Consider the following 23095-nt stretch of genomic DNA (forward strand, 5'->3'; position numbering starts at 1 on the left):
GGAAGTTTTCTATAGAAATAAAATTTTCAGAAAATTTTCTTAGAAATAAAATTTTTAGAAAATTTTCTATAGAAATAAAATTTTCAGAAAATTTTCTATAGAAATAAAATTTTCAGAAAATTTTCTATAGAAATAAAATTTTCAGAAAATTTTCTATAGAAATAAAATTTTCAGAAAATTTTCTTTAGAAATAAAATTTTCAGAAAATTTTCTATAGAAATAAAATTTTGACAAAATTTTTTTATAGAGATAAAATTTTGACAAAATATTCTATAACATTTTCAGAAAGTTTTCTATAGAAAAAAAAAATTCAGAAAATTTTCTATAGAAATAAAATTTTCAGAAAATTTTCTATAGAAATAAAATTTTCAAAAAATTTTCTATAGAAATAAAATTTTCAGAATATTTTCTATAGAAATAAAATTTTCTATAGAAATAAAATTTTCAGAAAAATTTCTATAGAAATAAAATTTTCAGAAAATTTTCTATAGAAATAAAATTTTCAGAAAATTTTCTGTAGAAATAAAATTTTCAGAAAATTTTCTTAGAAATAAAATTTTCAGAAAATTTTCTATAGAAATAAAATTTTCAGAAAATTTTCTATAGAAATAACATTTTCAGAAAACTTTCTATAGAAATAAAATTTTCAGAAAATTGTCTATAGAAATAAAATTTTCAGAAAATTTTTTATTGAAAAAATAAGTTCAAAAATTTTCTATAGAAAAAAAATTCAAAAAATTTTCTTTAGAAATAAAGTTTTGAAAAAATTTTCTATAGAAATAAAATTTTCAGAAAATTTTTTATAGTAATAAATTTATTCGTGTTTTGTTTTTTTATTGTTGGTTTGTATTTCAATCATATTTGTTATTTTGATCTCAGCTTTAAAACCATTGTGTTAACTAAACTACAAGAGTAGCTTAACCAACAGAAAATGTTTGTCAAATTTATTTGGGCAAAGCCCTATAGACTGAAAGATGGTTGGATGGACGCACGTTTCGGAATTACAAAATAAAAAAAAAACAAAACCCGAATGAAGTAAGAGGAAGCACGCTCAAAATAAACCCAGCGAACTGCACTCAAATCGATATCATTCATCAATATTTGGATATGCGGAAGCTCTGGGCAAAATGGGTGCCGCGCGAGCTCACATTTGGCCAAAAACAACAACGTGTTAATGATTCTGAGCGGTGTTTGCAGCTGTTAACTCGTAATACACCCGAGTTTTTCCGTCGATATGTGACAATGGATGAAACATGGCTCCATCACTACGCTCCTGAGTCCAATCGACAGTCGGCTGAGTGGACAGCGACCGGTGAACCGTCTCCGAAGCGTGGAAAGACTCAGAAGACCGCTGGCAAAGTAATGGCTGGCCTCTGTTTTTTGGGATGCTCATGGAATAATTTTTATCGATTATCTTGAGAAGGGAAAACCATCAACAGTGACTATTATATGGCGTTATTGGAGCGTTTGAAGGTCGAAATCGCGGCAAAACGGCCCCATATGAAGAAGAAAAAAGTGTTGTCCCACCAAGACAACGCACCGTGCCACATTGAGAACGATGGCAAAAATTCATGAATTGGGCTTCGAATTGCTTCCCCACCCACCGTATTCTCCAGATCTGGCCCCCAGCGACTTTTTCTTGTTCTCAGACCTCAAAAGGATGCTCGCAGGGAAAAAATTTGGCTGCAATGAAGAGGCCTATTTTGAGGCAAAACAGAAGGAGTACTACCAAAATGGTATCAAAAAATTGAAAGGTCGTTATAATCGTTGTATCGCTCTTGAAGGGAACTATGTTGAATAATAAAAACGAATTTTGACAAAAAAATGTGTTTTTCTTTGTTAGACCGGGGACTTATCAGCCAGCCTGTTATGAGGGTAATAAATTTATCAGAAAATTTTCTATAGAAATAGAATTTTCTATAGAAATAAAATTTTATATAGAAATAACATTTTTCAAAAAATTTTCTATAGAAATACAATTTTCCAGAGAATTTTCTATAGAAATAAAAATTTGGAAAAAATTGTCTATAGAAATAAAATTTTGACAAAAATTTATATAGAAATAACATTTTCCAAAAGTTTTCTATAGAACAAAATTTTCGATAGAAATAAAATTTTCAGAAAATTTTATATAATATTTATATATAATATTTATAGAAATAAAATTTTCAGAAAATTTTATATAATATTTATATATAATATATAATATTTATAGAAATAAAATTTTCAGAAAATTTTGTGTAGAAATAAAATTTTCAGAAAATTTTCTGTAGAAATAAAATTTTCATAAAATTTTCTATAGAAATAAAATTTTCATAAAATTTTCTATAGAAATAAAATTTTTTGAAAATTTTGAAATAAAATTTTCAGAAAATTTTCTGTAGAAATAAAATTTTCAGAAAATTTTCTGTAGAAATAAAATTTTCAGAAAATTTTCTGTAGAAATAAAATTTTCAGAAAATTTTCTGTAGAAATAAAATTTTCAGAAAATTTTCTGTAGAAATAAAATTTGTACAAAATTTTCTATAGAAATAAAATTTTCAATAGAAGTAAAATTTTGACAGATTTTTCTATAGAAATAAAATTTTCTATTGAAATACAATTTTGACAAAATTTTCTATAGAAATAAAATTTTTACAAAATTTTCTATAGAAATAAAATTTTCAATAGAAGTAAAATTTTGACAGATTTTTCTATAGAAATAAAATTTTCAATAGAAGTAAAATTTTGACAGATTTTTCTATAGAAATAAAATTTTTATAAAATTTTCTATAGAAATAAAACTGTCTATAGAAATAAAATTTTGACGAAATTTTCTATAGACAAAATTCAAAATACATTTTTGTTTTTAATTTGCTCGATTTTCGGTAATTTTTTTTTTAATTTTGATAGTTTACTTTTGGCACGAGTTGCAACCGTGCTTTTAATCTTTATTTCACAATAAATTATTAAATTGATTCCAGCTCAATTAAAACATATTTATATACTAATACAAAATTAAAAAAAAATGTTTATCTCAAGAAAAAGAATATATATTGTCTAAAAATACGTTACAATCATTGTGATTTGCATACTAAATAATTTTTTTTATAATAAAAAACTTAATATTAAATGAGGCATGATTAAATAATATGAAGCTAAAGAAATTGTGGAAAAATAAATAATAATAATAATAATAATAATAATTGAATTCCCACGTCCAGGGGATATGTGTAGTGTAGCAATTTGTTGCTATGATAACTATGAATTATGTATGGGTAGTTTTTTTTTTTTTTTTCTAAAACCAAAATGGGACTTGCCACCAACCAGCCATGATTTATAAAAAAAAACACCATGTGTGTGACCCAAATGTTGTTCTTCATTTATTCTCTAACAATTATGATATTTCCTTGCCAGCCATAAAATTATTGAAAATGTCCTAGCATAAGAATACCTTTGAACAGCAATGGCCTTTTACCCAAGAATTAGTTTCCAATGTTCATTTCAAATAAGCTCTCCTAGGCTTATTAAACACCACTTGAAACTTTCAAATGTAGATGGTCTTAAAGAACCATAAAAGCGTAAAGAGAAATCAATAAAGCATGGTGGTGAAGTATAGGGTAAGACGAGTGTTTAGTTATGTGGGGGTAAAAAAAACTTGAGATCGGGGCGGTTGATTTTGTTTGTTATTGGTAAGGTGGGGTGGTTTCTTTTAGTATAAATGTGTTGGGTTGTATATGTATTTAGTTATAATACAAAACATTCTTATTTGTTAAAGCCATTTTGTATTGATTTCAGTTTTTTGTTTTTTTCAAAATTCTTAAAAATTATTTTGGTCTTATGATAATGGAATGCTTACAGCAACTGAAGAGCCATTTTTGCCACTGCCGCCATGTAGAAAAATTTTAGAGAAGTTCAGAAAATTTATGAAATAACATACGCTAATGCCAATCAATATTATATAATTTTTTTTAAAGCCAACAATTGGTAGCTAAATGAGAGAGAGAAAAAAAAACGGGGAAATGTATACAAAAATTATAATAAAATTTTGAAAAAATAATAAATGAAATTTTGGACAAGGGTTTATTGTGTCCAGTAGGCAATTGGTTTGGGGGTGCTGTAGAATTTAAATAGATCTGTACTTTAATTTTGTACATATCGCGTTTATATTAAATGTCTGCTTTATAATAGTTCCAGGGTATTGTGTATGTATGTTCTTTTTGCGTGTTTTTTTAATTAAAAATAAATTATGAGCATTTTATGAAACATTGTTTTAATTTCTATTTTAATTTTTTTAGTGAGCCATTTTCTCCGATTATTGCCTAAATTTTTCTTATTATTAGATAATTGGGGTTAGATCACTTGTTTTGTGGTTTTTGGTAAAAATATTAGTTAGGTTTTTTTTTGGGATGTATATACATATTTTCGATATTAATACTTTTTCCCTGTATTGCTTGATTTATTATTTTTTTATGGGATATTTATGGGATTTATTAAAGGATGGATGATCATGTATTTCACAATTTTACAACAATTGGAAAATGTATTTATTTTTAATTTATGACATTAATATCAATATAAACAAAAAATAATTATGTTAGCTATCCTTGAAACCATGACCCATTTAGAGGAAGACTAAATAGGTGTGGTATCGACTATATCGATGTCTACATTCCAAAGTACGCTAAGTCTAAAAAGTGAATTTTACAGGAAACAAGTTCAAAGTTTTTTTTTGAAATTTCTCAAAACCGTATAAGCTAGAAATTCCCTTATTTTCGGTCCTAAAATCATATTTTTTTATAATTTTTTTAGTATGTACGAACTCAAAATATTGATAATAGAACATGGCTAAAAATGACTTAGACCACTTTAGACCGAACAAAGCTTTTTGCCCTTTTTGGATTGTACATTTTTTAAAACTTTAGTCATAGGTACAGTACAATATTAACCATAACTTTTGATAGAAATGTCCAATAAATTCGAACTTTTGACAAAATGCAATTCAAATCAATCCGAATAAAAAACAGCGAACTCCATCAAAACATGCTAAGTCGACTTAGCGTACTCTGGAATGAGGGCATCGATATGATACCTTATTCCAAATCTTCTTACATAGAAAAAATGTCCAACAAAATATTTCGAATTAAAATTTTAATTGCATTTTCAAAAATTTTAATTGATTCAACAAATTTTTAAATTAAAACAAAAATCAATCACAAAAATTAATAGTTTAATTGACTTCGGGGATTGATACTATCATTTCTGTGATTGAATACAATTCAATTAAAAATTAATTGGATCACAAATTGATTCAATTAATTTTTTAAGTGATTGACGACAATTCAATTAAAAATTAATTGGATCACAAATTGATCCAATTAATTTTTTAAGTGAAACTTCGTCTATCTCAAAAATGATAGTATCAATCACAGTTTAATTGGGCGTCAAAAAATACTTGATTAAAAAATTAATTGATTTCATAAGAAAATTTTAATTATTTTTTTAATTGATTCAATTACATTTTAAATTGATATTGATTGCCAAAATTTAATTAATTTTTTAATTAAAAACGTAACTATTTTCAATCACCATACTATAACTAATTTTAATCACTTTTTAGTTTGATTAACAAATTGATTGTTTAAAATAAATTTTTAATTAAAGATTTAAAAAATCTATAATTTTTTAATTGACTTTTTTTACTTACAACTCATAAGATTAAAAAGTTAATTGTATCAAATATTTTTTTAATTGAAATTATAAAAATTTCAATCATTGACTTACACACAAAAACAAAATTTTTCTTATTCAATCACGAAATTAATTGATCCAATTAATTTTTTAATTGAAATGTCCTTAATCACAGAAATGATAGTATTAATAAAAAAAATTAATTGAAAGTCAATTAAAAACTAATTGATCCAATTAAAAAATTAATTAATACTATTAATTTTTGTGATTGATTTTTGTTTCAATTAAAAAATTTGTTGAATCAATTAAATTTTTAATTGAATATTTTTTAGAACTCAATAAAGACTTTAATTGGAAAATTTTTCGTGAAAATTTTTTCTGTGTAATGTTTCTAGTTTGATTTAAAGTTTAATAGTATCAATTAATTTTTTAATTGAAAAAGTTTTCAACTACAATCAACTTTTTTATTGGGAATATTTTTCCAAATTAAGCCTTATCTTTATAACCATTTTGTACTATCAGTTTTGTTTTCCATTTGTGAAACACAGGATTAAATTTTCTAAGCTTTTCCAATTGTTGTAAATAATCTACTAAGCTATAAAGTATATTTTATAAATTTTAGTACAATATAATTTGCTGAAGACTACAATCTATACTACTTAAAAAAAACAGGTAAATAATTAGAAACGTCCAAAGGGATTATATTTTTTTGTTTTTTTAATAATAATTAAAGAACAATTAACATGGGTTTCCTTAATAATTGTTTCCTTTTTTATATTATGAGGGGTTTGGTTTAAAAAAAATTTCCCAAAAAACACAAATGGGGAAAAAGCCAACATATTCGGGAGAGGAAAAGGAAGGATTTACAGGATTCCTTTATTATTTACTTTGGAGTTGTTGGGGGGATCTTTTTAAGGTTTTACACAAAAACCAAACAAATTTGGATTAGGAGGGGATTACTTGTTTTTTTTTTTAATATAGGAGAGGAGAGTATAGAATTAGCAGTGGAAATTAAATGGGAGATAACGACAATTTTCAAAAAATAGATTACAAACAAAACTCATATTACAAATTTTAGCCAAAAGAGAGTAAAAACCAAATAGTATGAATTCAAAACTATTTTGTTTTGATAGTCTTTTACTATTTTTTGTTTTGGGGGGAATTGGAAAATTAAAGGTTAACAACTTACGGCAACTGTTGAGCCATTTTTGCCCACACCTCCAGCCAAAATAACAGAGAATATATATCGCAATGACCATAAACCACAAACTAATGTCATGAGGCATAATGTAGACCATAATTCTAAATTACCGAATATCTAAGGAATATATAATGGAGGGAGTAGGAGCTTTTTATATTTATAAATTACATTAATAAATATGTATATAAAAATAGATATAGGGATTACAATATATATAAAGTCTGTATTGCGTTTACTTTTAGTTTTATAGACAGTTTAGCGTTTAGTAATCACTGTCTAATAAGGTCGTTATTATGGGATGGTAGGTAAAAGCTTCTTTTAAAAATATTTTTTTTTTCAACACAATATATAAAAAATCAATCTCCTGGAAATATTATTTCATTAGGGTATTTTACAAAAAAAAAATGAAAACAAAATTTTGAAACTGAAAATTTTTCGAAAATTATAAGGAAACAATAATCAATTCAAATTTTTGAAATATAAAAACTTACCTTAGTCAACCAAATTTCAGGACCAAAGAAAAATGATATTATATGTATACCCATAATGGTAAATTGAGCTTCGGTCACATCGATTTTTCCAAATCTAAGAGTACCCGATACATAGGTTTGCCAATGAGCACAGTAAAATAAACCTATAGCACAGAAACACTGCGATGTACATAGGAAAATACAAACAAAGAATTATATTTAATTAAATTAACCTTGTAGCCAGTAACCGATCATGTATATATGCAGAGAATCATACCTGGAAAAATAACCAATTAGGATAGTGACCCAATTGACATGAAATACATGCTGACAATGCTACAAACACTGTCGATATCGAATCACATCCATGATCGAATAATTCACCCAATGGTGATGATGTATTTGTTCGTCTCGCCTGTTTGCCATCGATTGAATCTAAACTTTGATAGATAAATAAACCCAGGGCACACAGTAAACATGTCCATCGTGGGGGTGGAGCTGTGCCTTCGGGGGCATGTCTGCAATAGTAGAAGGTCAATTTATTTAGTATATTTTTTATTCATATAAACAATTTATATATATTTTTATAATAGAAAATTTGTAAATTGTTAGAATTTGGGATACTGAGAAGAATTATATGGAGATTTAACAGGTACATGGTGGTACAAATTTTCTTGGATGTGATATGATTCACTCATCTGTTATATAAGCTTAACACTGAGATATATTCAATGAAAATGCAAAAGTAATGAAAATCTAATTAGGTTTAAGATGTTTGAGCGAGGTTTGATAAGACGGCTGACTTTACAGACCTACTTAGAATATCGGTGGTAAATTTCCCATTCATCAAGCTAGCGTTGAAAAATTCAAAATTGGGGATTTCCAATAAGAGTGGATGGTATGATGTTAATAATGAGAGGAATGTATGTCGTTAATAATGAAAAGCAATTTTATACATATGGTCACCACAACAACGTACAAGACCATCCTCTTATGTTCTAATATTCGGAATCGCAAAACTTTCATTTGACCGTATTTTCTTAACCGTAAAACGTATAAACTTAATATTTGGCATTGTAGTATTCTTGAATTAGAAGTTCAAATTGAAATTGGATTGAAGAGCGGATTGAAGAATTTATTTTTCTTTTCGGTAAAAAAAAAATTCTTGCGATTTGCTATTCCTAATATCGGAGTATGGGGGCATATATTTTTCATTGAATTTGAATGCATAACCAAATCGCAATGTGACTGCCCCATGTCCTATAAAAAGGAGGTCCCTTGTCATTGAGCTTAATGTGGAATCGGGCAGCACTCAGTGATAAGAGAGAAGTTCACCAATGTGGTATCACAATGGACTGAATAGTCTAAGTGAGGCTGATATATCGGGCTGCCACCTAACCTAACTTGATACCCAATATCCAACGAAAGACTGGAGAGATGGGGAAGTGACGTATTACATGACAGATACTCCCTGGCCACGGCAACTTCGAGTGTATCTGCATCGAATGGGGAAATGCAGCTCAGAAAACTGTATACACGAAGAAGAAGATGCAACGGATGATGCTGAGTATGCATTCTTTAGATGTAGTCGGACACACTGTTAGGTGCATAAAGGTGGACACTTTAGCCGCAAAAAATTTCGATAGAGCAATCCATTCTTCACAATTCCTTGGACCATGAACCCCATCAAATAGTCATATCTTAAGGATGGAGAGGCTTCTGAACAGTAAGACTTGTAGTTTTCGAAACCCAGATGCAATAATTTTACATGTTGACGTAGCAACTGAGGTGGATTTGGACCTCATCAGTCAGATGATTAGGAAGATTTTGTGATTGCAGGATTTCCCCAATTTTTGTAGTGACTTTTAAAAGTGTTAATGAGGTTTTGCAGCGTGTATTGTTCCATTGTTAGTAATGGTGTAGTTTCTTTTAGGCAAATGTCCAAGAATAAAAACTTAGAGAGTAAAAGATACTGAACAGAGAATGAAGTCGCCGAGTCGCGCCGCTGATTTCAGTCACCGCCGACCATTTTTTGCCAGTCGACGCCGCCGCCGTATGTGTTGACTCATCTCGACTTAAATTTTAGCCGCCAATTAATTTAAAATATTGAGATAAAACAAAAAAAAATGTTTTATAAATTGCTGTATTTTTTGCCAAAATTTTGAACCTTTCGTCCACAATCAATCAGTATCAAGTTTCTATAATAATTTACAAAAAATTACTTCAGAAAATTTGAAGGAAATGTAAATTTGATTTTAAGATTTGTTGTACAACTAATCTCATTACCATTCGGATAACTTCAAATAGATTTTATAATGAATAATTGGCCGCCGCCGAATAGACACATTTATATTGGCTTAGCCGTCAATTTTGTATCAGCCACCGCCGACAAAAATGGGTCGGCTTCATTCTCTGATATTGAATTACCGGATGATTCAAAATATCATCTCTTGTTGAAAAATGCTTTAAAACTATTGCTCAGATTGAAGTCAAAATGGACAAAAAAAAAAAAATCCAACTACAATCAAACTTCTCTACAGCGTACTTTTAGACAATGAAGCATCTCTCTATAATAAACAAATTTCAAAAAAAAACCAACGTTTTTTTCCTTCCCATTTTCTTGTATTTTAATATAATTTCCCAGCATAAAAATTTGGAAGTTCTTCCAAAGGCACAACTTTAAAAGCACTTCCGGAAGATGCACTCCCAATGATGTTCTTTATTTTAACTACCCAGGAGTTCTTTTAATTCAATTTTTTATAACTTGGTTTTTCATACTTTTAATGGATAATTTTAACTTTTTTTGTTTCAAATAGGTTAAAAACAGAGTAAGAATTCATAAAATGTACAAATCCTTTAAATTTTGTCAAAAAAATGCTAAAACCCATCTGAAAAAATTGTGAATTTTTGAAAATATTTGAGGTCAAACGTTTCCGACAAGCGTTATAATCCATTAAAAATTATAAAAATTATTTATTTGACAAAATAGCACAAAATTTTTTAATTTACATCCAAAACATTGAATTCGGATCACACCTAAAGAAGTGACGCAAATTCAGTGCAACGGCTGTTGAAATGAAGGACTTCCGTCCTATAACAAGCCCATGTTAAATTCATCGCTTCTGCGTCAATTTTGCACCACTTCCGAATCCAAAAAGAACATTTTCATTACTTTTTTGGCGACGCTTTTTTTGCTGGGTTCTTTATAATGAAGTTTCTATATAATGAAATAATTTTCTTGTGCATTATAGGGAAGTTCGACTGTATAAGCTTTGATTACCACAGAAAATCGGACTGTTACTATCTCAGCGGATAAAGGATTGTTTTTGATTAGTTTTCTGATATGATCAAATGGGTTCAAGTTTCTTTGTTTTGTGTGAAACGAAGATATAGTCGGACTAATAAAACGACGATGATGGATTTATAAATTGTATTCATACATTCATGATCGAAATTACATATGCAGAAAAAAAATATAATTTGAAAAAAAAAATAGTTTCTGAACTTTGTCCATTGTCTGTTGAAAATTGTATCTACTTAAATGGCTTGAGCGGCAAATAAATAGATTCATTATCACAACTATGCGAGAAGTATTAAAATACTGTGTAAACATCAAATAAATAAAACAAAATAGAAGGTATTGAATAGCGTAAACTAGAAATGCTCACATACATATATGAACAGACATGTATTCTCCTCTTAATGACAATAAAGAAATTGTTCCGTTCAAGAAGACGTAAATGGTGGTAAATAATTGTGAGTTTAGAAATTCTTTCGTTTTTGGCTTTGTTTAAAAAAAAATAATTATGAAAGTTGATCTCTGGCGCAAATATGTGTTTACCTATTGTGTGTAATATTTACCTACGCGCTTTATAAATTTATCTGAATACTCTCCCACACACTCACCATACAACATACAGTACTTGTCTATCATATTTCATCATTATGGCGTAAAATTGTTATCAGTTCAATGCAACAACAATGACAATAGAAAAGAACTTATGCCTGATAAAGTCTTGGGATTTATTTTGTCCAAGAAGTATTTATAATAATCACGTATAGATATGTATCTCTTTAAGTGGGTCATAGGGGCTTTCAGATAAGAACTGGGAATGAGACGTCACGAAAATGTTATGATGTTATTGCTACACATGCGGACAATACCCGATGATATTTCTATATATATATGTATTCGTATATTAACAGTGCCACTGAGTAATTTTAAAATAGTAGCATTGTGTGAATCATATAGGGAGAAATTAAAATACGATAATTTAGTTAATTATATACAGTTGGTCATATATAAATCTAGACTCAAATGCCGATTCCCTAAGATTTTCATTTTTGGAATACAATCTTAACTTAGGTCATAGTGGCAAATTTTATTGTATATTAGGAAATTTTTTCAATTTTAGTGCTACTTTCTTTGTTCAAGACTTTTGGGCAGAGAGAGTAAACACCAACAAATCTATCTTCTATATGTATAAAATTCAAAGTATGTTTGTTTGTATGTTCCGGGTAAGCTCCGAAACGGCTGAACCGATTTACTTGCAACTTTCAGAGATCGTAGGGGGAGCACGCACATGTGGTGAAAATAGGGTACCTCATTTTTTGACACCTGGTCGCGGAGGGGGACTTCGGACTTTTTGAAAATTGAACCAACGTTGAACGATTTGCTTGAAATTTTCATTGAAGGTTGGGGTTGGCATCTAGACAAAGATCCGCTTTATATTTCGATATTTGGTGGCGGAGGCGGTCCTCCCCTATGTCGGACTTTTTGAAAATTGGACCAAAGTTGAACGATTTGCTTTAAATTTTCATTGAAGGTTGCGGTTGGCATCTAGACAAAGATCCGCTACTTTATATTTCGATATTTGGTGGCGGAGGGGGACCTCCCCTTTGTTCGACTTTTTTTAAAGTACAGTGAAAAAAACTAAAATTCTCTAAATTATCTGAGATTTACAGAGAAAATGCGGTGAGGATATGAAATTAATATGAGGTACCTGATGGGTTCATATGCGGACCTCCTCCTTGCCATTCTTTTTGAAACTTGGAACAAAATTATGCGATTTGCTTGAAATTTTCATTGAAGGTTGGGGTTGGCATCTAGACAAAGATCCGCTACATTATTTTTCAATATTTGCTCGCGGAGGGGGACCTTCCCTTTGCCCGATTTTTTTTTTAAAGTACAGTGAAAACTAAACTCCCCCAACTGAAATTTTACGGAAAAAAATGGGTGAGGTTATGAAAATTATATCAGGTTCCTGATTTTTTAATATTTGATCCGCTTCTCCTAAAATACATACAGAGAAACAATTAAACTTTTCCAATTTACTTGAAATTTACACAGGACATGGGGAGAGGTTATGAAATTAATATTGGATACCTTATTTTGTGATATTTGGTACGGGAAGAGGGGCCCCTTGCCATGCTTTTGCTTGAGATTTTCTGGGACGTTTATGTTACATAAGATACGCTATACCACTTTTCGATATATGGTCGGGAGGAGTTTTCTTGAAATTTACAAGGGCAGTGGGAGAAGGTTATGAAATCAATCTTCTTTGCCCATACTTGAAGGAAAGTTTCAAGATTTTCTTGGAATTTTCAGGGAAGGTGAAGCGACGCCCCTTTAAAACAATAGAGCAAAATTTAACCTTCACCAATATGCTTGAAATTTAAATTAGTACATGCTTTATCGATATGTGAACAGTGAAGTAAACTTTGTCGATTTACTTCGGCAGCCCGATGTATCAGGCTCACTTAGACTATTCAGTCCATTGTGATACCACATTGGTGAACTTCTCTCTTATCACTGAGTGCTGCCCGATTCCATGTTAAGCTCAATGACTGACAAGGGACCTCCTTTTTATAGCCGAGTCCGAACGGCGTTCCACATTGCAGTGAAATCACTTAGAGAAGCTTTGAAACCCTCAGAAATGTCACCAGCATTACTGAGGTGGGATAATCCACCGCTGAAAAACTTTTTGGTGTTCGGTCCAAGCAGGAATCGAACCCACGACCTTGTGTATGCAAGGCGGGCATGCTAACCATTGTACCACGGTGGCTCCCGACCGTTGGGTAGTTTGTGAAATTAATGTAGGGCACGTGATATTCCGATATCAGATCGGAGTGGAGCGAAGGTGGGGAGAGGGTTCCCTTGAATTTTTTTTGAAAGAATTCAAATCTTTTCGAATTTATTTCCAGCACGAAGGATATGGTTGACTAAGTTAACGCAAAATGTTCCTTTAAATACGCTTCGGAAGGCGCAGCGAAGTGGGCCGGGTTATGCTAGTAAAATAATAAAAATAAAATTATGTAAAAATAGAGGAAAAGTTCAATTCTTACTAATTGGAAAAATTTTATTGTAAATATTTATTTATTTATTTATTTTTATTTTATTTTATTTTATTTTATTTTATTTTATTTACTTATATCAAATTCTACAAGGCCAATATATTAATATTATATATTTACTTAACAATAGATGATAGATAATTAAACAGAAAACATAACATGTTTAAAGGATTCTTAAAATCATGAAATATTTCATTAGACAAAAAAAAGAAAAAAACAAAACAAAGTTCAAAATTAAAAATCCATTTCGAATCACTCTAGAAATTCTGTAAGTATTCATAAAATTTTTATTTTTCAATTTAATGCTAAGGTTACCTTCAGGCTACATTAATTGTAGCTGGCTTCCTATAACGTGTTTCTATTCTTAATTTTTTTTTTGTATGTTAGTGATATGCCTACTGAAAAGGCACTCTCACTTATAGTGTGTAAGTTTGTTTCTTCGTCCCATTCATTCATAATTTATTTAATAAAAGAAATACAAATGTATGTACATTTGATTGTTGGTTTATTTTGCAAATTCATTGACATACACTTGCCCCCTTTGCATATAAAATTTATTCTGTGCTTTACATTCGCATTTCATAATAATTCTTTTTTCTCATTTTCGCATTTTTTCTATAATAAACTAAATTGAGAGCACAAAGGTGAACAAATTTAAAAGAAGCCCAAAGTATAAGCGGGTGATTGTAATTATTTTATAAGCTATCTGAGAACTAGGTCATAAGATGAAGCTTCAAAAAGTTATAGCAGTAATCATGAAAACCATAATTCAGTATTAAGATATGTAATATAGTTTTATTTGGCCTGTTTCGGCTTTTTATATTTTTTATATTACGTTGTTGAATAAATAAATAAATGAAATTCAATATAATGACTCATATATATCATGGTAAAACAAATAAATCGCATGATTTTTAATTTTTCTATTAGGAAAAACAGTTGACGATTCGACCCTATTTTAACTGCATATGAATCACCATTTAGAAGACAATCTTAAGCTCTTGACATTTCCACTCCTACTACTTTTCTTTTTTTAATGTATTATGAAATTAAGCTCTATCGGAAGTATTAACATCTTACAACAACTCAACACAAAAATAGATTTGAATTCCAAGTATCATTTTCTTCTTTTGCTTTTATTTGTAGCATTTCTTCCAAGCCACTTTCCTTTGTGACCCCAAAGAAGCACATAGAGATACTAAGTAACTGAAGAACATGTGCTACAAATATACACACATTCCCATTAATATGTAACAGTATGCTAAATGGAATTTAGGGTAATGATGAATACAAAATCAATATGGAACATTTGTTAAATAAGCCCGATTTTTTTAATTTGTTAAGTCCGATTTTTTTTTTAAATTTATTATTTAAATTTGTTAAGTCCGATTTTTTAAAATTTATTTTAAATCTAGTTTCCTTATAAAGTTGTGAACATTTTTTGAAGGGAGTAGTTTTAGTAGTATTTGAATATTTTTTTATTTGTTAGCGAATTCTTTGGTTGTTATCTCCCCTTTTATTCAATTGTGAAGTTATAATTTCTTTGAATGTGGGTCATGAAATTACCTATAATTACGGGTTTTCCATAGGGGAGGAATGGTAATTAGTTTAAATTTAGAGAAATAGAAAAATAGAAAACTTTAAGTTTAGTTGGAATAAAGAGTCTTTAATTGAGCATGATTATTTTTAAATGGGCTGAGTTAGCAAATGAAGCAAATAATAACCACTCAACTAGAGAATCTGTTTGGTTTACAAGGATACATATGTTATTGTATAATTATAGATTTTCCTGGGGGTGCAATAGAAATTGGTTAAAATTTGGAGGAAGAAATTAAAAAGTTTATTTATAGATTGATTAATGGGTTATATAATGGTTTATATAAAAATGTTTTAAACCTTTTTTCTTCTATGATGAGCTACATTGAAAAGATTTTGTATATAAACACAGCAAAACCTTTCAAAAGTGGAAACCTACGTTCTCCTAAATTTTATCCGTAATTGTGAGGAGTTAAGTTGTGAGAGATTAATTGCTTATATAGCGAACGTCTAACGACAAATGCCCACTTTTGTGAAATGTCCGGTTTACAGAGTTTCCAGAGACTGTCTGAGAGGATTCACTGTACTAATTTCGAGTTTAGCCGTTAAAACCAAAAATAAAACTGCAATAGAAGAATAAAATTATAACTTCTTTTGGTTAATTTTACTATAAAAAAGTTTATTTCTTTCAAAATTAATTATGAAAGAAAAGTAAACGTGAATAACGATTTTGTGTGATAATGCAAACTTAATACCGGCCTTAAATCAGTATATGAATTAGAGCTCAACCGAAGTTTCGGCTTAGGCATTCGGCCTAAAATCGATAATCGGCCTTATGCGTCAGGAGGCCGATTAGCCGAAGCCGAATCTTTTTTTAATAATTTCCCTACGGGAAATGGATCAGCCACAGTCCCAGTACAGGACTAGTCCCTGGAGGCATGGACCAGTCCTAGTTCTGGTCAAGACGTATGGAAGGGACCGGTCACTTTAACATGGGTTTGTCATTGACGGGGTAAATTTACACTTTAGGCACGCCTTGGACTCGTTCTTAAGAACACGTCCAGGGGCATTTTAGTAGTAGCACTCCATAGACAGGTCCTCATGAACAAGTCTCGGACAAACTCTTAGAAATCTGTTTCAGTTTGGTTATCGGAATCGCACCAGAAATGAAAAACTTTTGAAAAATATTGAAAAATAGGTTATTCTGGTAATTCAACTTCACTAAATGTTTAGATCCAATAAGATTTTTATATCAAGCGAGAATGGAAATCATTAAATAATGACTATTTAAAAAATGCGACAAACTGGATAACCAGTACCAGTCCTGTGAATTTGCACCAATTTTCCGTTGATATTTGCACCAATTTTCCGTTGATATCCATGATATCCATTCAAATGTTGAATTTTCCGTAGTGTTCTTTGATATCCATTTGTTCAAATGTTGAATTTGCCCCAATCCAAAAAAATAAATAAATAAAACCAGATACAAGAAAAAAGTTCAAAGTCCTACATATGGGAAAATCATGACTCTATGCCCAATAAAATTGATAAGAGTAAAAATAAAGATGAAATGGTTTCATATTTTACTATGCTACGTAAAATATTTGAATATTGGAAGAGTTCGGTTTTTCAACATTTAAGAGCAGCGGCAATAAAATATTTAACCGCTCCACCGACAAGTGTGGCCAGTGAACAATTGTTCACTACAGCGGGGCGTCTTTTTTCTGCAAGAAAATCCTCATTTGTCATTTCATTTTTTGAATACTAAAAAGTCTGAAGTTCTAAAAGAACATTGTAAGAAATTCACTGAATACTTTTTATTTTCGTTTTTTTGTGCCTTTGTTCAATAAAATATTCTAATATTGAAATAAAACATTACAAAATTCTTAAAATGGAATTTTAAGGAAAAAATCGGCATCGGCTTTGACTAAAGTCGGGCGGGGCCGACTATATTATACCCTGCACCACTTTGTAGATCTAAATTTTCGATACCATATCACATCCGTCAAATGTGTTGGGTGCTATATATATATGGTTTGTCCCAAATACATACATTTAAATATAACTCGATTTGGACAGAATTTGATAGACTTTTACAAAATCTATAGACTCAAAATTTAATTTGGCTAATGCACTAGGGTGGAACACAATTTTAGTAAAAAAATATGGGAAACATTTAAATCTGAAGCAATTTTAAGGAAACTTCGCAAAAGTTTCTTTATGATTTATCGCTCGATATATATGTATTAGAAGTTTAGGAAAATTAGAGTCATTTTTACGACTTTACGACTAAGCAGTGGCGATTTAACAAGGAAAATGTTGGTATTTTGACCATTTTTGTCGAAATCAGAAAAACATATATATGGGAGCTACATCTAAATCTGAACCGATGTCAACCAAATTTGGCACACATAGCTACAATGCTAATTCTACTCCCTGTGCAAAATTTCAACTAAATCGGAGTTAAAAATTGGCCTCTGTGGTCATATGAGTGTAAATCAGGCGAAAGCTATATATGGGAGATATATCCAAATCTGAACCGATTTAAGTATTAACATCTTACAACAACTCAACACAAAAATAGATTTGAATTCCAAGTATCATTTTCTTCTTTTGCTTTTATTTGTAGCATTTCTTCCAAGCCACTTTCCTTTGTGACCCCAAAGAAGCACATAGAGATACTAAGTAACTGAAGAACATGTGCTACAAATATACACACATTCCCATTAATATGTAACAGTATGCTAAATGGAATTTAGGGTAATGATGAATACAAAATCAATATGGAACATTTGTTAAATAAGCCCGATTTTTTTAATTTGTTAAGTCCGATTTTTTTTTTAAATTTATTATTTAAATTTGTTAAGTCCGATTTTTTAAAATTTATTTTAAATCTAGTTTCCTTATAAAGTTGTGAACATTTTTTGAAGGGAGTAGTTTTAGTAGTATTTGAATATTTTTTTATTTGTTAGCGAATTCTTTGGTTGTTATCTCCCCTTTTATTCAATTGTGAAGTTATAATTTCTTTGAATGTGGGTCATGAAATTACCTATAATTACGGGTTTTCCATAGGGGAGGAATGGTAATTAGTTTAAATTTAGAGAAATAGAAAAATAGAAAACTTTAAGTTTAGTTGGAATAAAGAGTCTTTAATTGAGCATGATTATTTTTAAATGGGCTGAGTTAGCAAATGAAGCAAATAATAACCACTCAACTAGAGAATCTGTTTGGTTTACAAGGATACATATGTTATTGTATAATTATAGATTTTCCTGGGGGTGCAATAGAAATTGGTTAAAATTTGGAGGAAGAAATTAAAAAGTTTATTTATAGATTGATTAATGGGTTATATAATGGTTTATATAAAAATGTTTTAAACCTTTTTTCTTCTATGATGAGCTACATTGAAAAGATTTTGTATATAAACACAGCAAAACCTTTCAAAAGTGGAAACCTACGTTCTCCTAAATTTTATCCGTAATTGTGAGGAGTTAAGTTGTGAGAGATTAATTGCTTATATAGCGAACGTCTAACGACAAATGCCCACTTTTGTGAAATGTCCGGTTTACAGAGTTTCCAGAGACTGTCTGAGAGGATTCACTGTACTAATTTCGAGTTTAGCCGTTAAAACCAAAAATAAAACTGCAATAGAAGAATAAAATTATAACTTCTTTTGGTTAATTTTACTATAAAAAAGTTTATTTCTTTCAAAATTAATTATGAAAGAAAAGTAAACGTGAATAACGATTTTGTGTGATAATGCAAACTTAATACCGGCCTTAAATCAGTATTTGAATTAGAGCTCATCCGAAGTTTCGGCTTAGGCATTCGGCCTAAAATCGATAATCGGCCTTATGCGTCAGGAGGCCGATTAGCCGAAGCCGAATCTTTTTTTAATAATTTCCCTACGGGAAATGGATCAGCCACAGTCCCAGTACAGGACTAGTCCCTGGAGGCATGGACCAGTCCTAGTTCTGGTCAAGACGTATGGAAGGGACCGGTCACTTTAACATGGGTTTGTCATTGACGGGGTAAATTTACACTTTAGGCACGCCTTGGACTCGTTCTTAAGAACACGTCCAGGGGCATTTTAGTAGTAGCACTCCATAGACAGGTCCTCATGAACAAGTCTCGGACAAACTCTTAGAAATCTGTTTCAGTTTGGTTATCGGAATCGCACCAGAAATGAAAAACTTTTGAAAAATATTGAAAAATAGGTTATTCTGGTAATTCAACTTCACTAAATGTTTAGATCCAATAAGATTTTTATATCAAGCGAGAATGGAAATCATTAAATAATGACTATTTAAAAAATGCGACAAACTGGATAACCAGTACCAGTCCTGTGAATTTGCACCAATTTTCCGTTGATATTTGCACCAATTTTCCGTTGATATCCATGATATCCATTCAAATGTTGAATTTTCCGTAGTGTTCTTTGATATCCATTTGTTCAAATGTTGAATTTGCCCCAATCCAAAAAAATAAATAAATAAAACCAGATACAAGAAAAAAGTTCAAAGTCCTACATATGGGAAAATCATGACTCTATGCCCAATAAAATTGATAAGAGTAAAAATAAAGATGAAATGGTTTCATATTTTACTATGCTACGTAAAATATTTGAATATTGGAAGAGTTCGGTTTTTCAACATTTAAGAGCAGCGGCAATAAAATATTTAACCGCTCCACCGACAAGTGTGGCCAGTGAACAATTGTTCACTACAGCGGGGCGTCTTTTTTCTGCAAGAAAATCCTCATTTGTCATTTCATTTTTTGAATACTAAAAAGTCTGAAGTTCTAAAAGAACATTGTAAGAAATTCACTGAATACTTTTTATTTTCGTTTTTTTGTGCCTTTGTTCAATAAAATATTCTAATATTGAAATAAAACATTACAAAATTCTTAAAATGGAATTTTAAGGAAAAAATCGGCATCGGCTTTGACTAAAGTCGGGCGGGGCCGACTATATTATACCCTGCACCACTTTGTAGATCTAAATTTTCGATACCATATCACATCCGTCAAATGTGTTGGGTGCTATATATATATGGTTTGTCCCAAATACATACATTTAAATATAACTCGATTTGGACAGAATTTGATAGACTTTTACAAAATCTATAGACTCAAAATTTAATTTGGCTAATGCACTAGGGTGGAACACAATTTTAGTAAAAAAATATGGGAAACATTTAAATCTGAAGCAATTTTAAGGAAACTTCGCAAAAGTTTCTTTATGATTTATCGCTCGATATATATGTATTAGAAGTTTAGGAAAATTAGAGTCATTTTTACGACTTTACGACTAAGCAGTGGCGATTTAACAAGGAAAATGTTGGTATTTTGACCATTTTTGTCGAAATCGGAAAAACATATATATGGGAGCTACATCTAAATCTGAACCGATGTCAACCAAATTTGGCACACATAGCTACAATGCTAATTCTACTCCCTGTGCAAAATTTCAACTAAATCGGAGTTAAAAATTGGCCTCTGTGGTCATATGAGTGTAAATCAGGCGAAAGCTATATATGGGAGATATATCCAAATCTGAACCGATTTCAACCAAATTTGGCACGCATAGTTACAATGCTAATTCTACTCCCTATGCAAAATTTCAACTAAATCGGAGTTAAAAATTTGCCTCTTTGGGCAAATGAGTGTAAATCAGGCGAAAGCTATATATGGGAGCTATATCTAAATCTGAACCGATTTGGCTGATATTTTGCAAGTTTTTCGAGACTCATAAAATATTCGGATGTGCGGATGTGAATTTGAGGAAGATCGGTTGATATACACGCCAATTATGACCAAATCGGTGAAAAATATATATGGCAACTATATCTAAATCTGAACCGATTTTTTACAAAATTAATAGGGATCGTCTTTGAGCCGAAACAGGACCCTATACCAAATTTTAGGACAATCGGACCAAAACTGCGAGCTGTACTTTGCACACAAAAATACATCAACAGACAGACAGACAGACATCGCTAAATCGACTCAGAATTTAATTCTAAGTCGATCCGTATACTAAAAGGTTAGTCTATGATTACTCCTTCTTGGCGTTACATACAAATGCACAAACTTATTATACCCTGTACCATAGTATGGTGAAGGGTATAAAAAAAATATGTGAAAAAAGTTATATAGGAATACAAAAAATTGCGATGTAGGTTAGGCTAGGTTAGGTGACAGCCCGATGTATCACGCTCACTTAGAGCGTGTGATACCACATTGGTGAACTTCTCTCTTATCACTGAGTGCTGCTCGATTCCATGTTAAGCTCAATGACAAGAGACCTCCTTTTTATAGCCGAGTCAGAACGGCGTTCCACATTGCAGTGAAATCACTTTGAAACCCTCAGAAATGTCACCAGCATTACTGAAGTGGGATAATCCACCGCTGAAAAACTTTTTGGTGTTAGGTCGAAGCAGGAATCGAACCGACGACCTTGTGTATGCAAGGCGGGCATGCTAACCATTGCACCACGTTGGCTCCCTGCGATGTAACCACTTTTAAAAAGATGGACATCCACATTTATATGTGGATTATAAATCCGATAGTAAAAATGCATATTGTAAAATGTATTTGCGATTTCTAACGTACCAATAGTTATGGTCAAATGGAAAAAGATGGACATCCAGGTTTATATATGAAAGATGGATCGTTAAGTCCTCTGTCCAAAAATATGTATATTGGAAAATCTGTTTTGGGAAATCCAATAAACCATATATTGTGTGAGAGGTGCTTCACATCCAATAGAGAACTAAAAATCTATCTTTCACACATAAAAATCTGGATTGCCATATTTGTCCATTGCTTTTCTCTCTGTATATGCAACATTACTGAGATTCAGAAGATTTAAGATGGGTATAAGATACGAGTTTAAGGTGAGTATTAAGTTCGAGTTTAGCCGATAAAAAATACCTTTTTGATGTAAATTTTATTACAACTTGATGGGGAATAGCATAAAGCAAGATTTTATAAAGTTTATATTCCTTAAAATGGAAAAGTAATCTATAGTGTCTCATATTTTATTTAAATGGCAATCCTTTTATTCTATGTAATTGTATCTTAAGATTTTTCCTGTAATTAATTAATTTCTGGATTCAACTGCCATAACCTAAAATGGATTCCAATCAATTAGCGGCATTGTTGGAAGCTATCAACACTATGGCGACAGCCATGAAAAATCAACAAGCAATAGCTTCAACACCGGCAACCGCCACAACCACAAGCGTTAACATCATAACAAATTTCGATGTTTTCGACCCAAAAACAGAAAGTTTCAAAACCTATAAGGAGCGGTTGGAACTTCACTTTCAGCTTAAAAATGTTTTTAGTGACAAAAGTACTTGTGCAAAACTTTTGTTACAGTACATTGGAGCACCAACATATTCAATTCTTTCCAACATAGCTGCACCTAAAAATATCAGTGAGTTACAGTATGAAGAAATAATCATGTTACTAGAAACACACTTCTGCCCGAAGAAGAACATCCTTGTGGAACAACACAAATTTCTAAGTGAGCTGCAAAACGAGAATCAATCTATATCAGAATTTGTTTCTGTACTTCAACAACGTTCAGCTGGTTGCGAGTTTTTATGTGTGTGCCAAAAATCCGTTTCAGAAATTTTTCTTCGAGCCCAATTTATTAGAGGTATACGAGACGGGCATATACGTGAACAACTTTTGCAAACTCCTAATGCATCATTCAAGCAAATAGTTGAAAAAGCAACGACGTTAGAGGCCGCAAAAGTTGACAGCAAGGCAATTTCATATGGGTCATCAACGTCAGCTGCAGTGGAGATCAACAAAATTCAAAAGCAAAACAGCAGGCGAAGAGGGAGAAGCAGGC

At 30.7% G+C, this 23095-nt stretch overlaps 1 protein-coding gene across 3 annotated transcripts in view; it reads right to left on the reverse strand.

Annotated features, from left to right (window-relative positions):
• The window catches only part of bbc (choline/ethanolaminephosphotransferase 1 bbc), a 36701-nt gene that overhangs the window by 6735 nt on the left and 6871 nt on the right, over positions 1-23095 (reverse strand). Inside the window, exons 2-4 of one of the 3 annotated variants that reach the window (XM_075308810.1) lie at positions 7619-7859; positions 7363-7521; positions 3839-3970 (exon numbers count right to left, since the gene is read on the reverse strand). In XM_075308810.1, coding sequence (XP_075164925.1) covers positions 3839-3970; positions 7363-7521; positions 7619-7859 — 532 coding nt within the window. Of the gene's footprint in view, positions 1-3838; positions 3971-6859; positions 6989-7362; positions 7522-7618; positions 7860-23095 lie in introns of all 3 variants that reach the window. The other 2 variants (XM_075308811.1, XM_075308809.1) reach the window with 2 other exon arrangements.

Source organism: Haematobia irritans, chromosome 5, assembly GCF_050003625.1.
Source record: "Haematobia irritans isolate KBUSLIRL chromosome 5, ASM5000362v1, whole genome shotgun sequence".
In the NCBI taxonomy this organism is placed as follows: domain Eukaryota; kingdom Metazoa; phylum Arthropoda; class Insecta; order Diptera; family Muscidae; genus Haematobia; species Haematobia irritans.